Source organism: Gouania willdenowi, chromosome 14 (assembly GCF_900634775.1).
Source record: "Gouania willdenowi chromosome 14, fGouWil2.1, whole genome shotgun sequence".
NCBI classification, from domain to species: Eukaryota; Metazoa; Chordata; class Actinopteri; order Blenniiformes; family Gobiesocidae; genus Gouania; species Gouania willdenowi.
The window spans coordinates 8522300-8549724 of NC_041057.1; the positions used below are offsets into that span (position 1 = coordinate 8522300).

At 37.3% G+C, this 27425-nt stretch overlaps 2 protein-coding genes across 3 annotated transcripts; one reads left to right on the forward strand and one right to left on the reverse strand.

Annotated features, from left to right (window-relative positions):
* Positions 1-483: 483 nt before the first annotated feature.
* hmgb1a (high mobility group box 1a) lies at positions 484-4278 on the reverse strand. Its single transcript, XM_028466629.1, has 5 exons — positions 4141-4278; positions 1816-1976; positions 1525-1673; positions 1264-1438; positions 484-1177 (listed from the first exon to the last, which is right to left on the reverse strand). Exons 2-5 carry the CDS (start codon positions 1960-1962, stop codon positions 1028-1030), a joined length of 621 nt encoding a protein of 206 aa, XP_028322430.1. The 5' UTR covers positions 1963-1976; positions 4141-4278; the 3' UTR covers positions 484-1027.
* A 5456-nt stretch (positions 4279-9734) lies between these two features.
* On the forward strand, positions 9735-27367 carry uspl1 (ubiquitin specific peptidase like 1). 2 transcript variants are annotated; one of them, XM_028467227.1, is made up of 10 exons: positions 9735-9887; positions 12378-12506; positions 14149-14308; positions 15005-15127; positions 15976-16789; positions 21144-21254; positions 22488-22617; positions 23014-23139; positions 24404-24564; positions 25514-27367. In XM_028467227.1, exons 3-10 carry the CDS (start codon positions 14180-14182, stop codon positions 27103-27105), a joined length of 3186 nt encoding a protein of 1061 aa, XP_028323028.1. In that variant the 5' UTR covers positions 9735-9887; positions 12378-12506; positions 14149-14179; the 3' UTR covers positions 27106-27367. The 2 variants fall into 2 exon arrangements, with proteins under 2 accessions (XP_028323028.1, XP_028323029.1); XM_028467228.1 differs by lacking the exon at positions 12378-12506.
* Positions 27368-27425: the final 58 nt, after the last annotated feature.

Below are 27425 nucleotides of genomic sequence, written 5' to 3' on the forward strand. Positions count from 1 at the left end.
TAATTAATTTGTAGATATTTCATTACCTTCAATGTCAAAAAAAAATTCATGAAATTCCACAACATAATGCTTATACCACGATGGCAGTTATTTTTCCATCTTAAATTGTTGAAAGAACTCTAATATTTTTCACAATCTTGCCATTTCCCTCAAATTATTCCACAAAATGTGCCCAAATTAAAATTGCACAAACTCAAGGAAATTTAAAGTTGTATTGCTTTTATATTGTAGGTTACTTACTTACATTTTATATCAATTGTACGCCCAAGTGCAAACTAAGGTACACTATGTTGAAATTGCTGGATTTCCCACGTGAAATCTGTGGCCCACTTGAAATTAAACTGGTCCGTATTTGGCCGCTGAACTAAAATTAGTTTTAATGTAGTGCTAATTCAGTAAAAATGTGGTTTTATTCTTCGGAATTTCCTAGTTTTGTTTTTTCTCTTCCATCAAACATCCTTTCACTTGAAAACGAGTCTCGGGTATTTTAAAAAAAAAAAAACGTTTATTGACATCAGAAGCAATTTAAATTTCACCAATAAACAAGGCATTTTCTCACTTTTGCTATTACAGTGGTACATAAAGAAAAGTAAAACACCTGTGATATGTCCTTTTTTGACATTTTTTTTGATAACAAGTCTTTTAAAATAAAAACACACAGGTAAAGGAGGAAAAGATGAGAAAGAAAAACACTCAAAGCTAATTCTTTTTTATGTGCTGTTTCCCCTCTATAGCTAAAAAGGTAAATACTGTAAGCCCCCACCCCCCGTTTTAAACTGTACCAGGCAGGATCATGGCCTAGGAACTACCACTGAAAAATTACGACTGGCAGAAAGATACAGACACGATACTTGTGTAGTGTTAACTATACAAAAAGGAGAAAAAAAAAACCTGTACAGCATAAAAACAACTGATATACACAGCCTTTTTTGTTGTTTTTTTCACCCCTTGGATACTAATGTTGTGTACAAGGGGGCTAAATGCTTTATAAACAAGAAAATGACCACTATATTTGTCTAGCCGTCTACTAGTCATCATCCTCCTCATCGTCATCCTCCTCCTCGTCTTCATCTTCATCCTCGTCATCATCATCATCATCCTTCTTCTCAACCTTGGGAGGGGCTTTTGCCGGCGCTCCGCCACCTGGTTTGGTTTTGGCGCGGTACGCTGCGACGTCCTAAGTGTTAAAGAACGCAAAACTGTCAATAATGACCAAAATGCTTTAATGCCGGCCCATGGGTTGCTAATACGATTGTTTCTTACCTTCTCATACTTCTCCTTCAGTTTGGAGGCTTTCTTCTCGTAGGGCTGCTTGTCCTCTGCAGAAGTGTTGTTCCACATCTCTCCCAGCTTCTTGGCGACATCCCCAATGGTCAGACCGGGACTCTCGCCCTTTATTTTAGGGCGGAATTCACCACAGAAAATGAAGAAGGCAGAGCTGTGGGGAAAGCAAACACAATTACTCAATTAAAAAACGATACTTAGCCTACATTTTTGTTGGATTTTGATTCTTGCTGTACTTACGGGGGTCTCTTGGGAGCATTGGGGTCCTTGTACTTCTTCTTCTTCTTGCCTCCCCTTGCTGGTACGTAGCTCATCATCTCCCTCTCATAGCGAGCCTTGTCCTGCTTGGCCAAGTCTTCAAACTTGCCTTTCTCCTTGGCAGACATTGTCTGAAAACATCGGGACAACTTGTTGATCGTACAAGATGTAGCTAGACAATTATAGTGGTAGAAGCGAGCTTTATCGACAGCTCAAATTTCACTATAATTACAACTTTTTAGCTGCTACAAGAAAGTTCAAGGGTCGACTTACCTTCCATCGCTCAGAGCACTTCTTGGAGAACTCGGCAAAGTTGACAGAAGCATCGGGATGCTTCTTCTTATGCTCCTCCCGACAGGTCTGGACAAAATATGCATAGGAGGACATCTTCCCCCGGGGCTTGGTGGGATCTTTCCCCATCCTGGCGGTCAAATCTATTAAAAATAAATCAATAAATAAATAAAATTTAAATTAAAAAAAGTTCCATATGTATATATTATTATAAAACTGTATACAATCTGATTCCATCCTGTTCTTTGTCTGTTTTTGTTGTTCTTTTTCTATGGTTTTGTTTTTACTTGTATAAATAAAATTAAAAAAATCAAAATAAAAAAAAATATCAAAATAATAAAAATATCAAAAATGCAATTTAATCATGTAAATGTATCAGGATTTGCGTGCTTTTTTGGTTCTCTAAACTAAACTCCCAACAGTTGATTTACTGCTAAACAGCAAGAGAAAAATAAAAACACCCATCAAACCTATAATTCCATTTTGCTGTGGATTTGACTTTTCTTTATTGATGCAATCTGCAAAGTGTCCTTTACATAAAAGTCACTGACCCGCAGTCTGTGCCTATTAAAGAGCAATAAACTAAACGCAAACAGCAAGGGAATCAAAGATTCCCATTAAAAATAATGTGCGTTTTATTGTACGGGAGCGCTCCTGTGAGCAGACGCAAAAGTTTCCATTTAAAAGTATCAAGTGCAAACTGTCGACTAAATACAAAAAAATCGTATTTTTGTGGAAAAATAAACTAAATCTAATGTCTGGAAATGGTTAAAATCAACTGCGTTCATGTTTAAATCAAATAAATTAGTTTTATACAAAAGGGCAAAAATTGTGAAAAAGACGCGTTTATTTATCATAAAACACGTCGAAAATGGTTCCTGGGTGCATTAATAGTCCTTAAACATAACTGGTAAATGTTTGCAAAATGCAAAATGTTCTGTCAATTTGTTTACAAAATGTTAAAATCCGCTATTTTCCACGTTGGTTTTTGCCATTAAAGGCTACGCAGAGTCCCAGTACAGGCGCTTTGACTGGAGTAGTAATGGCGCATAGGCTCCCGTTTGAGGAAAAGGAGGTCAACAACGACAGCAATATTTCTTCTTCCATTTTGTGAGAAAGGCTTCTTCATGAAAGAAAGTGGCCCTCAAATGTCCCCTCCCGCCCCACGGTTTGCTTTGCGACGCCACAAATATGCGCTGTGAGCCGGCGATCCTGTCAAAAATGTTTCCTCCGATTGATTCCTATTGCATTGGCCGCCTCGTATAGTAATACATTGGGTCTGTTGCTGTCTATGAGCGCCGCTGTGCTACTCACTGGGTTTCTATGAGCTCCTAATGGCCGCTCGTCTTCATCCACTAACATGGAGAATATGGCTCCTTCTCTTTGTGTCAGCGCACAGCCATTGCACTGCATGCAATAGAGGGCAGAGCGACCGAGGCGACTGCTTCACTTCCAGCCCGGATTTAAACGCTTTCCCGGCATCGGGGAAATCATCCGAGGGCATCGTTGGATTCAGGAGAGATTGATCTTTCTTTTGCCGTCGTAAAATCTAATAGTTACTGGTTTATTTTTCGAGAAAAGCCGGTTAGAAAAAGTTGAAGTGAACTGCGCCTCTTGTCACTGCTCTGGCTTTGCCTTGTTTCCTATGCTGAATACAGTCAGCCATTACAGTAAAAAGCGCAGATCGTGAGGTAATTTTTTCGCCGTCGTCTCGCGTCAACTATGTCAAACAAGCATACGTGCGTGTTTGTTTCACAGCGTTCCATCTTTTTCCTGGTGTTTTTGCTGTTTTTAGTGGCGTTTTCTGTGAGCCGGTGTGTTCTGACAGCCGTCCACAGCTTCGCAATGCGCTGCAATGCCAATGGCTCGGGCTCTGCTCTCACTACCATTGTCGCCGCTTTCACCGACATTCGCGGATTTTTTACGCGATTGTCACAGTTTGACCCGCTTCCATTTTCCAACGAACACACGACAACATTATTCAAAATTTTTTGCTTTCATCAAAATCGTCGTTTTTCGTCGAAATACTTCAAGGTTAATTTTTTCATCTTCTGTTTTTTTCTCCACACACTGGGCGTCTGGTTTAGTTTCCCCCTCTATAGTAAAGGGAACGTTACCTGCTGCTTATAGTGCCGTTTTTTCCTCTCTTTTACAAATAATAATTTAAAACAGAGATGCTGGTATTTTAACTACACCAAACACGTAGCTGGGGCTGTTTCTGATTGTAACCTTTTTTATTGTTTATTTTAATTTATTTTTTTTAGCTGTACACATAGTTATTAACGTGTTGATGTGTTATATACTCACCACTGGCTGTCTCCGGATCTCAGTGCGCTGTAATGGCTGTGAAGAGATACGCAGCGTCTGCAGCTCTGTAACATTACTCGGGGCGGGGCTCGCAAAGTCACAGCACTCCCCCTGATTGGTCAGCGGCTTTTCATTGTCCTAATAGAAGACGGGCTCCGATTGGTTGGTTACAGTGCGACGTCACCGGAGTTTTCCGAGGCGCGTGGATACGAAAACAGTAGCGTGTGAGCACGCGGGAGCTGCTCGTAGAGCCGTGTGTGTGTTTGGCTCAGTGTGGAATCCACTACTCAGAGCTGTGTGTGTGTACACCACGAGCTCAATGAACGGGGGGCAACGCACGGGAGAACCGGGGCGGCTCGTGAGGGGCTGCCACCCAGTCGGGTTGCACCCGGTTCGGACCATGTTTGACGGGCTCCAATCACGTCCGCTTCCTTATCAATACACGTGTGTTAATTAATGATGTGTTTAAAAATGCGTCGACTAATGACACGTTTGCTCGTCCCATGTTTTACACAAAGAGTGGATATTAAAATGAATGCCTTTGTTGTCATTGTAGATGAAATTAGATAAGCAAACAACAGGGCTCTTTTTCCTTTTTTCTTCCACTTATAACAGTCAAGTAAAAGTATAGATACTTGAATAAAAAAAACTACTCTGGTAAAAGTAAAATAATTGAAGTTGCTCCCTTACCTTACTTGAGTAAAAATAAAAAACGTACATGCTACTAAATATACTTAAGTTAAAAAAAAAAAAAAGTAAAACAAATGTCCCATCAATACTAACACATGGGTTTTAAACCAGCAAATTCCATATCTTTTATTTTTGAAGGAACATGTAAAATACTGGTACATGGAAACGAGTTAAATCTGTTACCTTTGAACACCTGGGGAATTTAGCACTCATATGTATATATATGTTATATGTTTTTAATTTAGCTCATTTTTAAAATGTAATAAGTAGAAAGGACAGATATATTTTTTAAAAAAGTATGAAGTAAAAGTAAAAAGTCGCCAAAAAATACTCAAGTAAAGTACAGATGTCAAAAAAAAACTACTTACCGTATTTTTCGGGCTATAAGGCGCACCGAATTATAAGGCGCACTATCAATGAATGGGTCTATTTTCATACATAAGGCGCACTGGACTATAAGGCGCACAGTTTTGTTATTATTATTATTATTATTATTATTATTATTATTATTATTATTATTATTATGGCTCATTAAGAGAAACAAAATAGTCAGATAAGTCAAACTTTATTCAACTCATTAACAATAACTCTCAACATTGTTCAGGTTTAACATATAAAATACAGAATGCACTCACTTATTCAGTTCAGTATGTTGAAGCACAGTACAGGTACATATCACTCCACGAGGCGTCTGACTACGGTAGCCCTGAAGCGCCAAAAATCCATCAAGAGGTGCAGCTTCATAGTTTACCAAAGTTGTACTAAAACATTTTGACATATTAATTTCATACATAAGGCGCACCTGATTACAAGGCGTACTTTCGATTTTTGAGAAAATTAAAGGATTTTAAGTGCGCCTTATAGTCCGAAAAATACGGTAAGTACAGTAACAAAGTATTTGTACTTCGTGACTGGCAATTTTTAATATACAGAGGTGGAAAAAGTACTTAACGTCATTACTTGAGTGAAAGTACAAAAACTGTTAAAATTTACTCTAATGAAAGTAAAAATGCTTAGTCAAAATATTACCTAAGTTTACTCAAGAAATTACATAAAAAAAAATACTTCAGTATTGAAAGTAATTATAAATCTTGAACATCTTCATCATCATAAGTGCAATAAAAAAAACACTGATGCATATTCGATTACATATTTTTATGGGTCGTCCTATAGACCCTTTGATTGTTTGTAAACATTGTGACGTGTTTTGTTGGGCGGGGCTTAGCCTGGAGGCAAAACCACAATTGTCTTGGTTTTTTCTGAGCACGATTGTCCGCTGGAATTCTATAAAACTTTAATTTACGTCCACTAACGTTATTCCTCAAATTGGGCCACCCAAACATACAACGACGACATTCTAAAGCTGTGACATTACTAGCCTCCACAGTCTTTAGCCAGCGGCGTTTCCTATTTTCGCCTTTAGCTAAAGTTGTGATGTCACTCGTGACCTGGGCCATTAAGAGGTCTATACCACATTGCCTCATATGATTGGGTATGAAATGTTGGTGGTGATAAGAGGGACCGTAGGCGCTAAATGGCAGCCACGCTTCTGTCAGTATGCCCCAGGACAGCTGTGGCTACAATGTAGCTTACCACCACCGGTATGATTGGTGTGAATTAATGATTTCTGTAACATGCTTTGAGTCTCCATGAAAAAAGCATTATATAAATCCAATCATTATTATTGATATTATGTTTATAGTTCAAACAAATGACAATTTGTGTGGTATTTTATTAATGACCAAAACATTTAAGGTTTGTGTTTTTAGTTTCTCCTACAGCCCCAATTTGATGCTCTGACCGGATTTGGCCCCCGGGCCTTGAGTTTGGCACACTTTTTGCTGTTGGGAATCACTGAGCTCGAGGTCACCTTTTATTCATGTGACATTATGAAATACGTTTTTTACTCTGAGGGTGGGCAAGTCTTCAGTAATGGGTCTATTATTTATGCATATACGTAAAAGTCAATGTCAATCTGATCCCAGAGTTATCCATTGCTGCCTTGACCTTACAACTGGCTCCGCCCCTAACTGTGGGAAAGGGCTTTAAAACTTCTTTAACATTAGGAACTATTTAAAAAAAAAATATATATATATATATATGCAAGTCAGTGATTACTTGAATATTCTTTTATTTTAAAGGGATTTTTATGTTTTAAAAGTTTTCAGCACATTGTTATATGTTGTTAACGGAAATAATTCAGTGTTATTGTGGCTTTTGTCTTACTGACTTACTGGGGGTTCCCATACCACAGTATTAGAAAGCCTGCTGTACATTTGTAATTGACATAATGTGTCCATCTGAATGTATTTCTGGTCTCCAGCTAATTAACGAACACAACATTTATTTCTATTTCATTATTATTTCTATTCATTCAACTATTATTTATTTGTTAGTTTCATGTATTGTCAAATCAATTATTAAGTACAGATGCACATTTAATAGGTACATTGTTTTATGGAAGATTCCAGTCAATTTGATTAAAAAATAAATATTAATTATTAATAACGATAATTTCAGAATTATGTATGATGATTATGATTATGTATCAACTTGCGTTATTGTGTTATGTATGAGTATTTATTTACATCCTGTAAAATGTTGATGAGGAAATATTATTTTGGTTTTTGTTTTGTTTTTCATGACAGAGACCAGAAAAAAATAATAAAAATGGTGATAGGGTTTCCTCTTAGCCCTGATTTTAAAATGATGATTTCTAATGCCAATCACAGCCCAGACTCAGGCCTGTGATGCTGCCTTCCTGTGTCTGGTTTTTGCATCAGGAGATGCCACAGCACAGAGCTATAGCCCTGCTCATGAGGCCGACAGGCGGCTGCTTTCTGCATCCTAATGAGCCCTGCCTGGGAAATGTATGCAAATTCATTTTGTCATCAAGAGGAAAATAGGGGACAGGAGAGCAGCAGATATACAGGAGGGGCTTATGGGAGGAGGTGGGATTGTGTGTGTGCGTGTTTGTGTCTGTCTGTCTGTGTGTGGATGGGGTGGAGGATGAGGTGGAGGAGGGGTGAAGGAAGCTGTGAGTTGTATTTACTGGAGTGAGGGACATATGCATGCACACACTCTCTCTCAGTCTCACCCACATTTTAAAAAGCAAAAAAATGAAAAACAAACCTTTATTTTAAATATGTATATTGCTGAAAGTAAAGAGACGTCTGTATTTGCTTTTCTTTTTTTCTAACATGTGCAAGTAACACAAGAATATATACTCGAAAAATTAAAAAAAAAAACACATAAAACAAACAAAACCAATGAAAATAGACAAAACGACAATAATCTGAACCCAACATGATTGAAAAATGTACAGAATACTTCAAATAATACATGTATACAAGAATAAAATAATGAATAAAAAAATACATAAATAATTTATGAAAACATCCGACATTTTCATGTATAAAATCATTTGAATTTTAACAGCTTTAATGATTCTGGAAATTCTAAATTAATCTCCAGTTTATATCAGTGGAATATTTGATTGTTCTTCCAAAAGTAAATGTATTTGTCCAGGATGATGCAAGAAAATGGCCCAATGTAATGACTGTGCACAAAAGGTTTAAACCAGCTAGCTTGTTTAAGTCTTTTTAAACATGTTTTAGCACAATCATGAACCCTCCTCTTATCCTTGGAGTCAATTTGACCCCTATAATGTTTATCATTCCAAAAACATTTGTTGACTTTTATTTTCTTAAACTGATAGGTACAATTGATTAAGCATAACATTAATAAAGATTATATTTTTTTCAATGTGCTGAACACATATCGCATGCATTGGTGTTAATCTGGGGTCAATTTGACCCCAAGCTGTTTTAGCAGTGTAACACGTGTCTGTTTGTGTGTGTGTGACTCATGCGTGACCTTCAATCCCCAGGAAAGGTCATAACATCACCGCAACCAAAAGAGTTCATCATTGTGTGATCATTAATGTTGTCAGTAAATTTGAGAAGATTTGGATAAAAACTATTCAAGATAAATTAATCATATTTTTAAAGTTTGGCCTGAGGTTTCATCATCAAGACGTTATTTATCTATTCAACAAATAAACAAAGTGTCTCACACAAAAACTTTTCTGAAAATCATTTTCCAGAGGCAAATATCCCTGGGGTCAAATTGACCCAAGAGTAAAATGTGTTAGTATGCATTTTTTTTCCCATTTCTAATACAAGTAAAGTGATTATTAACATTATGGTCAAACAACTTTTCAACAAGATTACATATGTTCAAGCAGACATTGGATTTGAAGCTTCTGTAACTGAGCCTCACCACCACATTTTGGACACAACCTTGACCATGTGATGCAACCATGACCATGAGGAGAACATGTATGCTCCACACAGAAGTGGAACACGGTGCCAACCAACTAACTTACTGACATACATCTGTCAAGCTCAAAAGCAGGAAGATGAATTCTGAAGTATTTTAGGCAAAGTTTAAATGGAACTACTTCTACATGTTTTGGAACTGAGCGAGCGTGTGAACAAATACCCAACGCACATTGCAAAAAGCAAATACAGTAAAAGAAAAAAAGTGATTAATCATCCAAATCAAATGGAAAACATTTGATAATGGGACACTTTTGTTCATTTGACTTTTACATATGATATATTATTTCTTCTTCTTTCACTGAATCTGTTCGATATTATAAATACTGGTATTTTTTCAGACTTGTACTTGTGTAACGTTGATTATTTGTATTGGCTGATCTTTTTAAACATATCCGTGTCTGTGCCACCTCGCACCGGTTCACACTGGTTTGCCATGCACATGCAAACCTGCAGCAACGTGAACAATGACTCGAGCTCAGGCTTTTTGCTGCAGTTCACCGCAGGGACCGCGCGGAGGCAGAGCGGAACCTTTAACACAGCCTTGTGAGCGGGGAACACAAAAGCCGCTGCACCGGAAGCTCAACGTTTTGTGCACGAACTCAAAGGGTTGCACATGGACTCGGTCCACCGCCGTGGTTCGGGTAAATCTGTTCTGCTTGGATGGATTTTACTCTCCAGCGGTGGGACGAACCAGGTGTTCTAATGCTGGCTTCGGTACGTATTGTTAAATTTATAAAAAAAAAACAACTGCATACAATTACAGACGGAGGGATTCATAATTTTGAGGGTCCCGGTTCGTGCTAGCAGGTTAGCATGTTAGCTACACGCTGTATAACCGGCAGCACAGAGCGTTAATTTCCAGCTTTGTTTATTCTAAAATTAAAATATGTATTAATTTATTCGTAGATAATAAGATAATAGAATATCACCTTAGTCTCATACTACTCAGTTAGTGAAGAAAATACACGATAAAGCATTGATTAACTTTACTACTGTCAGCAGGCCTTTTTATAAGGCGTTAAAAGAAATAGTTAATATGATTTGGTATCATATAACATTTTGTGAAGTTGTAAATGTTTTTATTCATTTATTTATTTAAAAAAAAAAAGAAATAAGTGATTGTAATGAAAGCATTTATTAGTCAAATTATTTCCTTTTGATGAAAGTACAACCGATATTAGCGTAGTTTATTGTAAATACAATGTACTATAGAGGGATTTCACCGACGTCACGTTCAGAGCTATGGGTAGGAACCTCTGGGTACCTCACGATACGCGATATAAAGCTTACGATAATCGATATATTGGTCCGAAATCAAGCTACAATAATCTGACGTAACAAGAAAAAAATGTATATTAAATGAAAAAATACATTTTTTTTATTTTATATCTCTGAAAGACAATAAATTGAAGAAGTGTCCTATGAACAGTGACACTATTTTTGTGCAACATTTCTGTAAATAAGTGTCAAAATACCAATGTAAACGAATAAGTCTTCAATAGTGCTTTCTGTAAACAAAAAATAGGGTCTTTCTTACCAGTGACACCATTATAGTGCAGTATTCCAGTAAACAATATATTGGTTCCTTCAACAAACAGTGACAACATTTATGTGAAGACTTACCTGCACATTTTAGTGAAAAAGCAGAAAAGGTTTTGAAAAAAAAATTAATAAAAAAAAAAATCGATACTCAGCGCGAGCATATCGATAATTGATCGTGCGGAAAAAATATATATATATATCGCGATATCGTCACACTCATGTTGGATGGATAAACCACAGAAAAGCTCCTCAAATGCATTATAGATGAAAAGGTATACAGGGAAAGACTTGGTCTGCAGGAAAGAGCACGCTAGTTGGAAAAGTTACGCACTATAAGTCTTTTCACACTCAAATCTTGCTCTAATTCAGTTCTCGCGCGTGAGTTCAATGGTCAAGAGGGATAAAGTCGCATTGGCTGACAACAAGTCTGATAGAGATTTAGATTATTTTTACCGTTAGAGCATTAATTCCGAAATATTTTATGCAGAAACGTAGTATTGATCTCCAAGGCAGAAATGACGAGTTAGCTGCTAAAGCTAATGCTGCACACGAGCTGAAAATTCAGGTTTTTTCTGGCTTTTTAAACATTGACCAATCAGCTGATCAGTGCGGTTTCACTTCAAGGTTCTTTCTTTATTGTCAAATATGCCCCATGTTAAACATACAGCACAGATGAAATTGCGATCCCCCCCCAACCCCCAGTGCAAACCTGCAGTGCATAAAAAGAGCACTTAAAACACACAACAAACACACAAAAAAAAACAACTAGCAATACTATACAACAAATAACTTAACTAAAGACATACGGACAACAAATAACAAATAACGAACAACAATGAGGTAGAATGTGGATAAATTACTATGAGGTAGAATATAAATAAATTACAGTATTAATAATATAAACAGAGTGCAGATGAAGTTAAAAAGTGAGGTAGTGTGCAAATAGCATAACAATGGCCTGTTGAGTGTCCATCTTGTACATTTCCTTCAAATTTGTAGATTTAATTAGAATAATAGCTTAATAAAAAAAAAGTAATCATGGACCTGGTTTGTGAATGGTGTATCTCGTAAATTCACCTTTTCTAAGTGAGAACTCATACTGTCCTTTTCACACTCGGAAATCTCGCTTGTTCCATCAATAATAATAATACATTTTATGTACAAGGGCTTTTCAAAAACTCAGACACACTTTACAATTGTTAAAACAATTACACAAATTTAAAAAAAGAAACTAACAATAATAAAGTTAAATTTCAGAAAAAAATACATAACAATCACAAGTATTTAAGCTTGGAGAAGGGATGTGGAAACAGGGGAGGTCTGTCGCTTTGGTACTGCTTCTCTCATTGGTTTTACAAAAGTGCTGCATCATTCCTGGGTAGAGTTCGAATTCCGCCAGCTGGAGACCCAGGTCGTCTGTGTTTTCACCCTGTAATCTGTGTGGAAGCGAGTGGACTGCTTTGCTTCAATACTGCTGCTTAGCTGCTCCCATCGGTTTTAAAAGTGCTCGAATCGGCCAAAAGTGGCTTCAGCGGAAAGCCCTTGTCACTATTAAAACACTAAAGGTCTCTGGAATAAAATTACAAACGTTGTTTGATTGGAAATATCAACAGAGTGAACGAGCTTATTTACGTTTATATCCCTCTCGACCTATGACCCCAGGTTGCGCATGCGCAGTTCCAGAGTGTGAAAAGGCTCATTGGTGGTGCAGATCCATACCAGATGGTGTGTGGATGGGTGAGGGCGATGCAGTATCAAGTGATCAACGACAGATGTGTTGTGATGGCCAAAGTAAGTAACGCAATAACGTCTTTGATCAACCTAACCTTAACTGTATGATATCATGAATACTCAAGGTGTAATGTTAGCCAAGAGTTTTTCCATTTCAAGGATCTCCAGTTCGATATGCATTAGTCCACAGACCACAGCCTACATTTCTATATATACACTGTACACTATAAACTACAGAGCACTTACCACTATTAAAATTTAACTTCACTTACCTGACAAGAAATGGACAGAACAAATTCGGATGTTTTTCAGATTTTTGCCTCGTAGATCCTGGTTTAGCTTCGCTAACCACTAGCACCACTCTGATCATTTTTGACATTGTTCTACCTGATTTGTTATAACTTTTGGCAGTCTATAAAACTCCAAATGTTTTTCACTATCTGACCGATTGGTACAGCCAAAAACACGACAATAATTCACCCTTTCCTCTCGAAATTTGGTATTTGTTTGTCTGCGCGCGCTTTGTTTACGTGCTGCATATCGCCAAAACGGCGTCTTCCGGGTTGATGTCACGTCGTGAAAACCCTCCATAGTACAAGTGAAAAATTAAAAGTAGGCTTTAGTCATGTGTTGTTCCATGTATAATAACAGAGTGACAAACAAAAAGACAGTATTTAATAGGGATGTAACGATTAATCGTGAGGCAGTTAAAAATCGATTCATAGGTATCACGATTGACATCGATACTTTGAAAATTGAATCGCAGTACTTTTTTTAAGCAGCAGATGGTGCTCTATATGCATCCCTTCTCTTGTCCAGCAGTGTACCGGCGGGCGGAATCTGCTACTATTTTCTTTCTGGCCGCCTTCTACTCTTACATGTTAATGTTACATGTTAATAAATGATTCCTTGCCCCTTTAGCACGAAAGAATATCTGTAATATTACGTGAATATCTGTAAAAGTCACGTTTTTCTATTAGCTCTGTCTGCTAGCATAGCATCTCTTCTTCACTGCTACATTAGCTGCATGCCAACCGACCACTGGGTTACCAGCGCCCTCTGCTGGGCCAAATAAATATCTGACGTAAATCAGTGCAATGACGAGTTTTTTTTGTTAAAAGTCCAATTGTTACGGCACAAAATACATTTTCAGTTGCACTTTAAAAAAAAGAGAACTATTATGCAGTTTTGTATTGTTTACTATAGAACCAGAATTGAAATTAATAAGCTTCTTCATTTGTATTATTCCTTTATTTATTTCATTCAAGATTTATTTTTAGTTAAATTGCATGGTTTTGAATAGTTTATCAAGGGATTTTGACAATTAAAAATAAAAGGAAAATAATACAGTATTTTCTATTTTTCCCCCCCACAAAAGAAAGGAATATTTTTCAGTCGTCATTTGTCTACAGTCCCATTTTATAAAATAAATCATGAGAGAATCGTATCGTGAACCCAGTATTGTGAATCGAATCGTATCGGGAGTTGAGTGAATCGTTAAATCCCTAGTATTTAATTTAAAACTGTTAAAATAAGCCTTCAGACAAAGGAAAACGCATGATGCAAGATGTTTTAATTCTATATACCAGCTAGATATATATTTAGTCTACTCTAAAGGGACATTTTCATATATTACCCATATATTTTTGGTTGTGAAATTGTTTGACTGTTTTCGATTGTAACATTTGTTTGTTCCTCTCAGCTTCTGTGGAGGTGAAGCAGGTTGCAGTGATATGATTCCATTGTTTCAATGGGACTGGACCGCCATGGAGCCGAAGAGCAGCAGCAACTGTTTAACAATGCCTGGTGAAGACACTGGTTTGGGGGCGTTGGCCTCACCCCTGGCAGGGTATTTGGGAAAAGTCAGTAGAGCTCATGCTTCCCTCTCACTGCGCAAAGCTGAATTTTGTTGGCACTAAAACTGTCACTGAGCAGTACCAAATTTAACCCCCCTAAAAAAAAAACGGAAATCTCAAGGGTAAAAGGCGAAAGTGTGTTGGTATACTAAGAGAATAACAAAAGTGGTCATTAAAGTAATACTTTAGACTAAGGCTGCAGCTATTGAACATTTTGGTAATCAAGTATTCTATTGATGTAAAAGTACATATTTGATATGTACTTTTTAATAATTAAAGCTCAAATTTAATCATACAACAGAAAATAGGACAGATCCTAATCATATCAGCCCAATTGTTTCATTTAAATATATACATATATATATATTACATACTTATAATGTACAGAAGAAGAAAAATCCACATTTGTCCAGGAAAATAGGCGACAAATGTATTAAAATAAAAATGATTCATAAGGAAAACAAACAGCTTTAAAGCAGAAACAATTCATGTATTTTTGATAATGGAGGTATTTGAGGACCTTGATGAATTGTTGCAGCCCTACTCTAGACTACCAGGCTTCTAAAGTGTACAAAATAAGAATTAAAAATGAACTATGTTTATATTTTATTGAGTAATGTGTCAACCATGTTTATTCATTGTGATTTTATTGAATGCCCTGACTGTCTTTAACATCGCACCTCCTTCCTTTTTCCCTTTAAGGTTCAGGAGAGAGCCGTTTCGTTGGAACACTGTCCTTGGTGCACCTCGAAGGGTCTCACCCACGCCCTACGCTCCTACCGCATCAATCTCCAGGATTCAATTACGCTGTGTACAAACCCACAGGCAAGTTCTACTCAAAATGTTATTTATTTAAATAGTCACCAAAAGAATCTTACCAGAGAGTCCATTCTCGGTCACAGTCCCACATTGTTTTTATGAAAATTTTCACCTTTTACGTCTCTCATCATGGTTCCTAAAACAACTTATATCTACCTTTTAATTGTATCTTACACATGGTTGTAAAAAACACTTTTATTTTGAATTATTTTTGTTGAATTATGGTTTTCTTTTTGTTTATGTATTTGTTTCCTCACAGGAGTTGAAAACCAATGTGTTCTGAAAAATTGATAAAATATTTCTTAAATTTTAAATAAAATTAAAAAAAATATATATGTGTAGAACATGTAACAAAAAAATAAAATTGATTTGATTGCTCCTTGATATTCTGTCAGCATGGATTAAAAACAAGGTTACCAAGACTTTATTTTACTCAATTGTCACTGGTCTTATGAAATATAATTTTCCAAAAAACAAATGGCAATTGAAAGTTATTTTAAAAATCTCAATATCATATCAATTTCCAAAGGTTCCAATTTATGTATTTATTTACTGGGGAGAAAGTGGTAGAAATGCAGTGCACCAGTTCATTGTTTACACTTTGCTTGTTCTTTATCAGTGTGTTAACAGTCCTCGTGTTGACAACTCAACCGTGTTATTAATTAGAGGTCTCTAATATAAATGTAGTAGTGTTCTGCTGTTTGGATATAATAAGAATTTGTATTCATGTAGATTATCAATGTTCTTATTTTATAAATCGGCCAGTTTATCTGCTTTAAAGCCCCCAATATTGCATCAGAACCAAAAATCCCAAATCGTTTCTAATCATTTTTTCATACTTGTCTCCCACACAGTGCCTTTTCCCACTGGTTTCCCGCCCCCTGGAGGACGTTTTGGCCAGCCTCGAGCCAACTGTCAGTAGTAAAAGAAAGAACGATGTTTTACCAGAAGAAGAAGAAGAAGAGTTGACCAAACCTTTAAAGAAACGTCTGCGATCTAGTAAAGCTGCCAGTCATGGGTTGACGTGTGTTTTTGACTCGCCTGTAAGCCCAGCAGCATCTCAGCTCAATGGATACCAGAGCAACGACCAGGCTTTAGAAACGACCGGAAGGAGCTTGCCGCTCGTCAAGGATTGTGTCCCAGAGCAGGATTCCAACAGTCCTCCATGTGTGGACAGGCCTGCTCCATGTGTGGGCTCAGAAGATGTTGGACAATCCCCTGAAGTTGTGTTGATTAATAATGAAGTGAACGAGGAAGCTGTTCCTTCACCTCGATCATGTTGTGAGCGTTCTATCTCAGAGAGTGTCTCAAAGCAAAGAGAAACTCCTCCCGAAGCCGTGGACAGCTCCAGCAATCCTTGTCCTGCAAAGGAGATTGAGAATTCCTTGGATAATGAAGTAGAAAAGACACAGAAAGAGGAAGCCAGTCTGCCTGAATCACGAAGTGAGAAACTCTCAGTGGTTGAGGCTGAGGACTTTGTGGCTGTTCCAGAGCAGCTCTTCTGGAGTAACACTGCCAACCTGTGTTGGTTGAATTCTCTGCTCATTGCTTTGGTTACCTGTAAGAGTTTAAGAGAGCGTGAGCCTCAGCAGTCAGCTGTGGGGAAACTACTGAAGGAGTACGACGATATTTGTTCTGTAATACGGACTCATCAACACACTGACACAGGTGAGTTAAGTCACCTTATGTGTTTTTTTTTTTTAAGTTGAACTTTTAGTGCTTTATCAAACACCACAAGAAATGATCGTGCCAATTATTATTACGGCTATGACTGTATATCAACCCATTGAAATTGTGTAAATTAATATTAATGCTTCAAAAAACAAATCAGTTAAAAAATAAATTATGCTCAATATTAAGATAAAATGTATAACTTGACTCCATGCACGAGTACACTAAATAATAATGTACAGGCCTTTAAGTGACTGGGCTGCTGCTAAATTCTGTTTTTTTTCTTTTTAGAAATATTTACCATTTTTAAAGAAAATATTTGTTTTTAACTCCTGTGAGGAAACAAAAAAAAAACTAATAAATAAATAAAACTCATAATTAAACAAAATTGTTTGTTAAAAATAAAGTAAGATACAATTAAAAGGTAGATGTAAGTTGTAGTGACATGGATTATTCTGACTGCTCCTTTTTAAGTATTTGTCATATAAATATGTATGAGAACTGCATTGATGTCACCCAATTTACTCTCAGGGATCAATAATTTACTGAATCTGAGCAGGTTTATTGAATAAGTTTTGATCAATGGTTTAGTTAGGATAAATCTTCTTTAGCTCTGGTGAGATGTTAGAATGTAACATTCTAATAACATTGCTCTAATGGACTTTTATTTTGTAAACCTGAAGTTCCCAATGAAACGGTTGCACTTGAGGTAGCTTGCTGACTGAATGTGTACCTACGAGACACGGACAAAAGGCAGGAATAAAAAGAACTAAAGGACAACATGGACTGAGTTATTCTCAGTTAGCCATGCCCTACCTGCGCTGTGCACGTCTCTGTCACTCTCTGTGCGAACTACATCCAAGTAATGATCTTATTTGCAGCAATGAAGTTCAGAGGATCTGAAAAGATTTCTGTGACACGTGTGCTGACAGACTCTAAAGATTAATTTATGCTTCTGATGCATAGTTTGGAGGCGCACATCAGGCGATGACGTAAGGGTTCGCATTGATGTGTGACACAGAAGCATAAATCACACTTGAGAGGGTATGTTTCATTTAGGGATGTCCCGATACAACTTTTTTACTTCCGATACGATATCAATATTACAACCTTGCATATTGGCCGATACCGATATTGGCCCGATACGATATCATCACGAATCATACATACTTTTATTACTTATATTGTAGTGTGGAATGTTAGAAAAGGCTTGATTATTTAATGAAAAAAACAGACCCATATATTATAAACCAATGGATTACATATAAGTAACCTTTTAGAATAAGAATATTCTATGATAAAATAAAAAAATAAAATAAAAGATAATGAAAAAATAAATCCAAAAAACCAAAACATATATCAGAGATTTTAGATGCAGTCCAATCAAATCCGAAATTCGTTATCTGTCTAAACCACTGTTTAGTAGATGCTTTAGTGCTCCACGTTCACACCGCGGACACGTTGACTCATATCCAGACAACGCACGCGTCCTGTTTCGGCCACGCTATTGCCATGAAAAAAGTGTTAAGGTTAAAAATCTAAAATGCGGGGTGGTGTTTAGCTCAGTGGGTTGAGCGCCCGCCCCATGAACGGAGGCTGTAGTTCCTCACCTGCAGCCGGTCCAGGTTCGATTCCCGGCCTGGGACCCTTTGCTGCATGTCATTCCCTGCTCTCTCTGATCCCTTTCCTGTCAAGCAACTGTCATATAAAGGCCACTAGAGCCAAAAAAAAAAAAAAAATCTAAAATGCACTTTTGGGCCATTTTTAACCGAAAATGTCCGATGGCTGAATTTTTTGTGTGTCACTACTGTTTGCGATTTACCTGACTGAGATTTTGATAATCACTCAATGCTTGATTCATTATTGAGCTAATCATTTAATAGTTGTTGCCAAATTGAATTGTTTCTCAGGATAACTTGGATACCTTTAAAATAACATTGTATATTTTTACTTTAGCATTAACAATTGGTCATTTTCCTCACCAGTTGGATCACTCTCTTTTTTTATATTCTTAAATGTTTTATCGGGATTATGACTACACACATTATGGGAATTTCAAATAGAATGATAGTTGTTCAATTACATTTAAATTGCTCTAAATATTTTGGGAATTACTGCATTTTAATGCAGTGATTGTTAACTTGTCTGTCTTTAGGACCCATCAAATGTTAAAGGAAAATGTTTTTTTATTAGTATTTTAGTGCAGTTTGGGTCAGGGATAATAAAAAAATAAAAAAAAACTATTTAATTTCAATCAACTGTTGTGTATTAAATATTTCAAAGTAAATATATTGACTGAAATAGTTGAAACAGTAGTGAAAATTCTTGGCCAAAACCGAAAATAAAGGCAGAATAAATCAAGGCTGAAAACCAAAACACAGACAGAAATTATTCTACCATTTATTAGTCCCATTACAATGGGACTTGGTGTTGTGCTTAAGACCAGTATTTAAGACAAAGACTTGCCCTAGACCAGAATGCACTGAGACCAAGACTTTTAGGAGTTCAGACAGTCCATAAAAATCAATTTCTAAAACCATGACAAGGTCTAACAGTTAAAGAAAATTCTGATTAGTTTTACTTTTTTTTAAAAAAAAATGCATTTGAAAAAGGTGAACAAAGAAGAACATGTAAAAATCTCAACTCAACAAATTGCTTTACCTAAATTCTTGGAAAAAATTAACTCTTGTATGTATTAAAAGCCACTGATAAGTCCAGAATTATTTTAAATGAATCCTGAAAACAGGATGTTTGTCAAGTGAATGTACAGTAAGTGTTTAGAGGTATATCTGACTAGAAATTAGATGGATGGTCCCAGTTTTTTGCAGGTGTCTGACACATAACACAACCCAAAAGATTTCCAAGGAGGAAGAACAATCAGTGAGCCGTGGGGAAATGTTTTCATTGAAATTTGAATATTAATTAATCAAAAACAGATCTTTGAAAGGTTGCAGTAATCATGAGGCAGATTAACGCATTCATTGATAAAATTTATTGTTTTACCAAATTCTCCTCATCCTATCATTAATAAAGTTGAATAATATCAGAAATCAGTGCTGGTCTCGGCCGGTCTTGACGGAAACTCCAGAGACCGAGACAAGGCCAAGTAAAAGTGCTTTAGAGTCTGAGAAGAGACCAAGACCTTTAAAATGTGGTCTACAACACTACTATAACTCTGTACTAACCTCATAGCATTGCAATTGCATGAATTAATATTATTGCTTCAAATAATAAATCAATTATAAAATGTTTAAAATGTTTGTTTACCTGTGACATCCCAACAATGCACAATATTTTAGAAAGAGTGCGAAATGGAACATTACATTCTAACTTGACTTCACTCATGTGTACAATAAATAATAATGTACAGGCCTATAAGTGATTAGGCTGCTGAGAGAGAGTTCAAGTAAATATGTTCTCATATAAACACAAAGTGCATTTAAGTTCTTGAAGATAGTTCTTCTGATTGATAAGATAAACTGCAGCATTAAACAGCCTCTGTCAGCACTGTGTCTCTGTATCCAAGCGGCGTTGATCAATTCTTGTGCGCGCTGCTTTATTCCCACATTCTAGTAATGATCTTTAGAACGCGGATCAAGGATAGTCACGATGAAGTAAAGAGGATCTGAATAGAACTCAGTGAAACGTGTGCAGACAGACTCTAAAGCTGATTTCTGCTTCTGGCGCATCTTTTTTGGATTTTTGGTGCATCACTAATTTATAGGGGTGTAGAAAAAAATTGGTTCGGCAATATATCGCAATATTACATCGCACGATTCTCGGATCGATTCTAAATGCATCTATATCGATTTTTTTTTTTTTAAATTATTATTATTATTTTTTTTTTTTTATTATTTCTACTTTTATTTGACCAGGAAAATATTTTCCACTGCAGGAGACAAAGGGAAATAATTATTTTAAATCACATGTTTTCATAGGCAAATACTTGTATCGGTGCTTGGTATTTGTGAGTATTCAAATCTAAGCATTAAAAGTTGACGTCTTTTAACAAACTCCTCAATTAGTCTTTGTCCCCAGCATGAATCAATGAACCTTTGGAACCTGTTGTTATGACTGATGCTGGAAATATTAAACCATTACTTTCTGCCTTGTTTATCTCACAATGGAGATAATCACATTTCCCATCAATGGTCAGGATGTTTTTGTTGAATGTTGTTTTCTTCAAAACACTGTCTGGTTTCAAGAAGCATCAGAGAAAGGTCGAGCTGCCACAATGGCCTATTAAAAAAAAATAATAATAATAATGATTAAGTGGCTGCTGAATGTTTAATTTTACAGAGAAAACATTGTCTTGTCCTTGTTATATTTATCTGTGACTGTTCCCTCACAGACGGTGTTATCAGGGTTCCAAACCACATGCTGCAGAAGGCCAACGAAGACCTTGAAAGTTTAAGAAAGCATATTTTCCAGCTGCTAAAGCCCAAACTAAAGTGCAGAATGGGTAAGTTCAGGTGCAGTTGTTAAAAAGATCTTCCACTGTTTTTACAAATGTGGCTTAAAACCTTTGAAATGTCCTCATTAGAAGATCTATGCCTAACAAAATGCATTATTTTGCATCATATTCGTTTTATTAACTTTTGTTTACCGTTTTAGAACCTGTGTTCTACTGTTAAAAATACACAAACCTTGAGAATAGAAGTCCTTTAGGGTGGGAGTCCTTCAACAGTCCATGATTTACTCACTAACTTCAGCCACTAGAGCATCAGCTACTCACTGTTTAAGGGAGATTAAAGGTCCCTTAGGAGAGCTCTTCTTCTCTGCTTTATTGTCTACTAGCAAACCGCAGAGTTGAAACATTCGCCCCCCTGCGGTCATCGATTATTTTTCGGAACTGTTTTTATCCTCTTTTGGTAAACAAAAGAGGTTTACATCAACATCTTTAACTTTTCCTGATTATTTAGAGCAGTGTTTCCCAAACATTATTGCCCCATGTACCCTTTAGCCTTTATTTTTTATTGCAACTACCCCGTAGCTCATGGTATACGTTAGTTATACGTTTCTGCAGGCTCGTCCAACATTAACTTTTATTTCTGATGTTTTGTTCGTTTTGGAATTTCACCTTTTAGTGTATTTTAAAGAGTTGTGCCACACATTTATAGTGATGGATGAAGGAAAAAGTCTGTGTGCATGTAAAAAAAAAATCTATAATGTTAAAAAATATACTGACAAATATTTCTGTGTACCTCCTAGGGGTACACGTACCACAGTTTGAGAACCCCTGGTTTCGAGCAACCAAAAGTAGCACAAATTGCCATTTTGACTGAAAAAGCTGCAACATAATCTAAAAATCAGGCTAATGCTATGGGGATGTGTGATGTCATCAATCATGATTTCAAGATGGTGGAACACATGCTCTAAAACAATAAAGTATTCCCATTTTCAAAAGTTAATACAATGAATACGGTGCAAAATAATGTGATTATTTAGGCATAGATTTTCTAATAAAGCCATTTTAAAGATTTTAGGCTACATTTAATCCTGACACATCTAAAGCAGCTCTGAATGTTAGACATGATGAGTTTAAGATACCAGAATATAACTCATTACAACGCTCAAACTGGATTTGCCTCAGTTCCGTGACATTAAAATGAGCTTGAGTAAATGCAGAGAATAATGAATACAGCCATGAACTGACATAGTTTGAGTAACTTTTGCATGTGTTTGTGTGTTTCAGGTCAGAAAGGATCTCCAGTGTTTGCAATGCCTGCTCTGCTCTCCATGGACTCCTGGGCCGAGTGTCACTTCCAGTCAGCCTTTACCTGGGAGTTCAAGTGCAGCAAATGTGACTATGTTAAAAATGAGAGGTTGGTGATTAGTTTGTTCTCCCACTTTTTACTTCAAAGCAGTTTGAGAATTATTTGTTGTGTTTTTTTTTTTTTTTTTTTTTTTTTTTTTACTTCTCGAAGCTGTCATCAGAATAACTTTGAACTTGCATATTTTGGTCCATTGGACTGTTGGGTCACTGTTGGCAATAAATTGATGAACGTTTTTAATAGCATGGCGATATAATCCAAAAGAACAACCTCATCAAATATTAATTTGGAGTCTTAAATATTTGATCTTCTAGAAGCAAATGAAATGACTCAGCTTTTACCAAAGCAGATTTAAACACCTGTGATCTGTTTTACAATATAACCATAAAAACTAAGTATTTTCTTCCTTTAGGTCTGAACCAACATGTTTTTGCTGTAATTTTTCAGGGTTACAAAGACTCTCCCATCCGTCACAAATCTGGTTCCTGATTGGCGTCCACTCAACGCCGTTCACGCCGCCCCGTGCAACAAGTGCCGCAGTAGAAAGCAGCAGAGGGCCATGAAGCTGGAGAGGTAGGAAATGAACACACGACACACTGAAAGCTAGAACCAGGGTTCCCACTGATTCCTAAAAAGTCTTAAAAGGCATTAAATTCATTCATCTAAAAATAAGGCCTTAATTGTCATTAAAATGTCTTAAATAATTTTTTCAAAAGTCTTAAATTTTAACACACAAGCATGGTTTTATGATTATAATTAGTCTCATATTTCAAAATAATTGGTAACGTTCGTTTTTATTTATTTTTTTTTTAAATGTGTAATTTACCAACCACAAAACTGTGACGTGGTTGCAGCAGGACTTTCAACAACATGGGGAAATTTAACAAAAAAATTGCCTGTCAAATAAAGATTTTTCTTAATATTTTTTGTATTTTTGTTGTTTTATCGATTTCTGGCTATATTTGTAGTCATTGTGTGTTTTTAGAGTGATTTTGATTATTTTAGTCTGTTTTATTTGTGTATTTTACTGCCATTTTGTGTATTTTTGTGTGTTTACTTTGGGGGGACACCAGTTGCACGTCTGCACCATAGACTGTAAAAAAAGATGGATGGGACATCCTCCCTTAGAAAGTGAAGTTTTTTCCTTTTTTTAGAGCTCCCCCTGCTGACTGACTGCAGTATAGGGCATAAACCCCGCCTCCTCAATGTTAACGGATGGGATGTGGGTCAAACTGTGAAGTTAAAATCGTCACATCTTTTTTTTTCAAACCTAAACTCTGCTGTGATCATTAGTTATCACCCTACATTGTGTTCAAGTGCTCATTTTTTTGTGAAGTTTGTTTTAAATAACAGGATTTGATGTCATATATGACGATGATTGACAGCCGATAATTGGGCAGTACGCTAAATGGGCGGGGTGTGTTACCAGGGCTCCTCCTGCCGGACCATACTGCACAGACTCTGGCTCCAAATGACGTCAAATTTGCAAGATGGCTGTGCCCCTGAGCGCTGTGTTTTGGCTTCAAAAACGTTGAGTGGGAACAACTACAGTGCACGCCCACTGGAAAAATCAACCCTAATCCTATGGAATTAATGTGCTGTTTTTTGTTTTTCTCCCAATGGTGTTTACTGTGAAATTGGTCTTAAACTTCATTTTAAATGGCAATAAAAAGTCTTGAATCTCATTTGACTGAAGCTGTAGGAATCCTGTAGAACACATTGAATTTTTTGGTCACCTCCATTTACGTGCACCCCTCTGTATATTTTATATTTTGGGTTTGCCTCAGCACATTTTTCTGCCTTTTACCTGACTCACTGTATCTCTTGTTTTATGCAGACTACCTTCAGTGTTTGCTCTGCACTTTGTCAAAGGCCTCCCTGATGATGACGTCGGCGTTTATACCTTTGACTTTAACAAACAATCTTACTCTGTGACAACTGTCATACAGTACAAGCAGCAGCTCAGGCACTTTGTCACCTGGACCCGTAACGTTGACGGTGGGTGTGAAGTCTTCGTTCTATTTAAACGTCTTCAGCATTCTGTCTTCAAATGCAAATTCAATCAATAAAGTTTGATTTAACTCCTTTTTTTTTTAAAGCTGAAAGAAGATCTGCACCGTCTTGCTTTGAAAATCACTGACTCAGTTACTACAGTGCAGTTTTCCAACAGCTCATTCTGATCAATGTTTTATTGTATGTAGTGGAAAACCTGGTAGAAATCCAACTAATAAAGGCACCTTTTTTGCAGGGTGGTTAAAAGTTTTCCAATATGATCTGAATGTCACTCAATTTTAAAACTATTACTGAGGGCATTAAAAAACATTTGTGCTGCTGTTTTAAGGTATTTGATCAAAATTATAATTAAGTTCAAATCCATCTACAGTGGGTACCACAGTGAGATATTAGGAACAGTTAATAAACAAAGCCCTAAACTTCTTTATTTAAATGAATGATTCACATGCATACATTTTGCAATATTATTGTTGATAAATGGATTTGTTGATGAGCTTTAAATATTATAAGTTTAACTATGACAGACTTTTTATGATTTTGTTTAAATAAAGATAGTGAAGCCACATCAGTCACTGTGTGTGGAGGACATTGAAAATAATTTTAAGACAATTTTTTTTTAGCCTGAATTTAACTATATGCATCCTTTTCTTTGTTGTGAATAATGTTAATTAAAAATAGAATAAAATATAAAGACAGTTTTTTTAAGCAATAAATGTCCACTTTTTAAATTCTGCAAAGAAGTAAACATAATTGCAATTAAAAAGGCATTATTGAAAGTTTTCATAAGCATCTGAAAACCCTTCCTTCCAGATTAGAAATGGAATAATTGTCTTTTTTTAACCTGTATATTGAGTCTAAATTTGAATATTTTGCACAATAATTATATACAATCAGATATGATTTTACATTTATCTTTAATGTCTTTTTCCTGTAGGTTCGTGGCTGGAATACGATGACCTAAAACACCCGGTCTGTAAAGCTCACCAGAAACTCGCCGTCCCCCCTTGTGAGATGCACATCGTCTTCTGGGAAGCCGGTCAGATCAACGAGCCTCGCGTTTGCTCGCCATCCAGCACGTTTACAGAATCCCTATCAAAAAGCCAGACCCTCCCCAGTTTAACTAAGACCCCAGCTGAAGAACTGCTGACCTGCTCTCCAGATCAGTCCCTCCTCCTCGCGCCTCATGACTCCGACATCATCCACGCGTTCTCCGAGGCCGGCGACGTAACAGACACCACGCTCACCGCCGACGCATCCATCGGCACCACCACGCTGCTCGACACGTTTGAGGGCCTGACGCACAGTGACATCATCACGCTAACGTTAGTGGAGTGTAAACCTGATAAGGAGACGCAGATGTTGAACCATAACGACGAGCAAAGCGCTCCAAGCAGGAACGATGCAGCTGATTCTACACCTGACAGCTCCTCAGCGGCTGTAGAAAGCAAAAATCCTCCCAGTCATGATGTTGAGCTTTCCACAGTGTCCATCTCGTCTGACAGTGAATCCCCCGACAACTCCTTCAGTGACTCCACGTTTGTCCCCAGTGCTAAGAGAGGAACAGCAGCGCGCAGGAAAAGAGCTAAAAGTAAAGCACTAAGCGAAGCAGCAGTGATGGCCGCCATCGTAGAGAGTCCAGCGGTCAAAGAAGACGACACACATAGAGAACCTACACTGGTTTCCACTACAGGCAGCTCTCCCCTGCCTGATCTCAATTGTCGCTGGTCTTATTTGCTGAGCAAACATCAGCCGCCCAAGCCCGCCCCCATTCAGACACCTTCTGTCATACAAGTGAAATCATCCACCCCCCCTTTGTTTTCCACCCCGAAACCTGTAAAGAACCCCTACACTCCTGCAGTTTCCTACACCAAGAAGCTCAAGACAGAGGATAGTGGGATTCTCCCACTGAAGGCTGCAGAAACGTACGAAGCGTTCAGAGCGAGAAACTCCAGCACGCCCAAACACGTCCAGCCAATCGTCGCAAGCGAGCCGACAAACGTCACGGTGACGTCGCTAAAGGGAGTCTCTGAAATGAGCTCCACAAGGAAAGCTGCCCTTCAGTCTGCAGAGCCTCCGCTGGCTCTCACCAGCACAGACGCCCTCAGATACAAACTCCTCAAGAAGCTGAAAGCAAAGAAGAAGAAGCTCGCCAAGCTACAGATGCTGTTGGGTGATGAGGGAGGGGTCAGCCTCCACCCGGACAGCACCGACCTGTGCTCCCCCAGCACCGTCAGCTCCAGCACCTACGATGGATCCGCCTGCGACGACTTCCTGTCTGACCTATTGTCACCTGCAACAACAGCCAGTCACCTCTCGCCCGACAGCACTGAATACATGGAGATGATCGCCAACACGCAGGGCGGAGCTAACCACTTATCATCAACGCAGACTTTAACTCACGTAAACGTTGGCGCCAACGAGCCGAGTGGTGAAAACTTTTTGGAGGAGTTTCTGTCGCAGGCTGCAGCTCAAAGACCCACAGATATGGAAACTGAAGCTCTTAATGCACTTGAACTTTTTATATGAGCTTCGATTTGTCGATCCTTTGTGTCCGTCATAGTGATGTTTGTTTTTATTTAACTTGGCACTTTGATCTTTGTCAGTACAATTAACAGGAGGTTGTGTGTTCAGTTGAATCTGCAACTACTTCTGAGGTTTTTTAATTTAATGTGGCATTCAGAAGAATTGGATGAGCCACGTTTAAAAACAAATGTTTCCCTCACAATATTTATCAACACTAAGAAATAAAACATTTTTTTAATAAAGGCACCATTTGCCCTTGCTTTTATGATTCAGCAAAGTTTTTATTTCAAATAGGGATGTATCGGTACAACTTTTTCACTGCC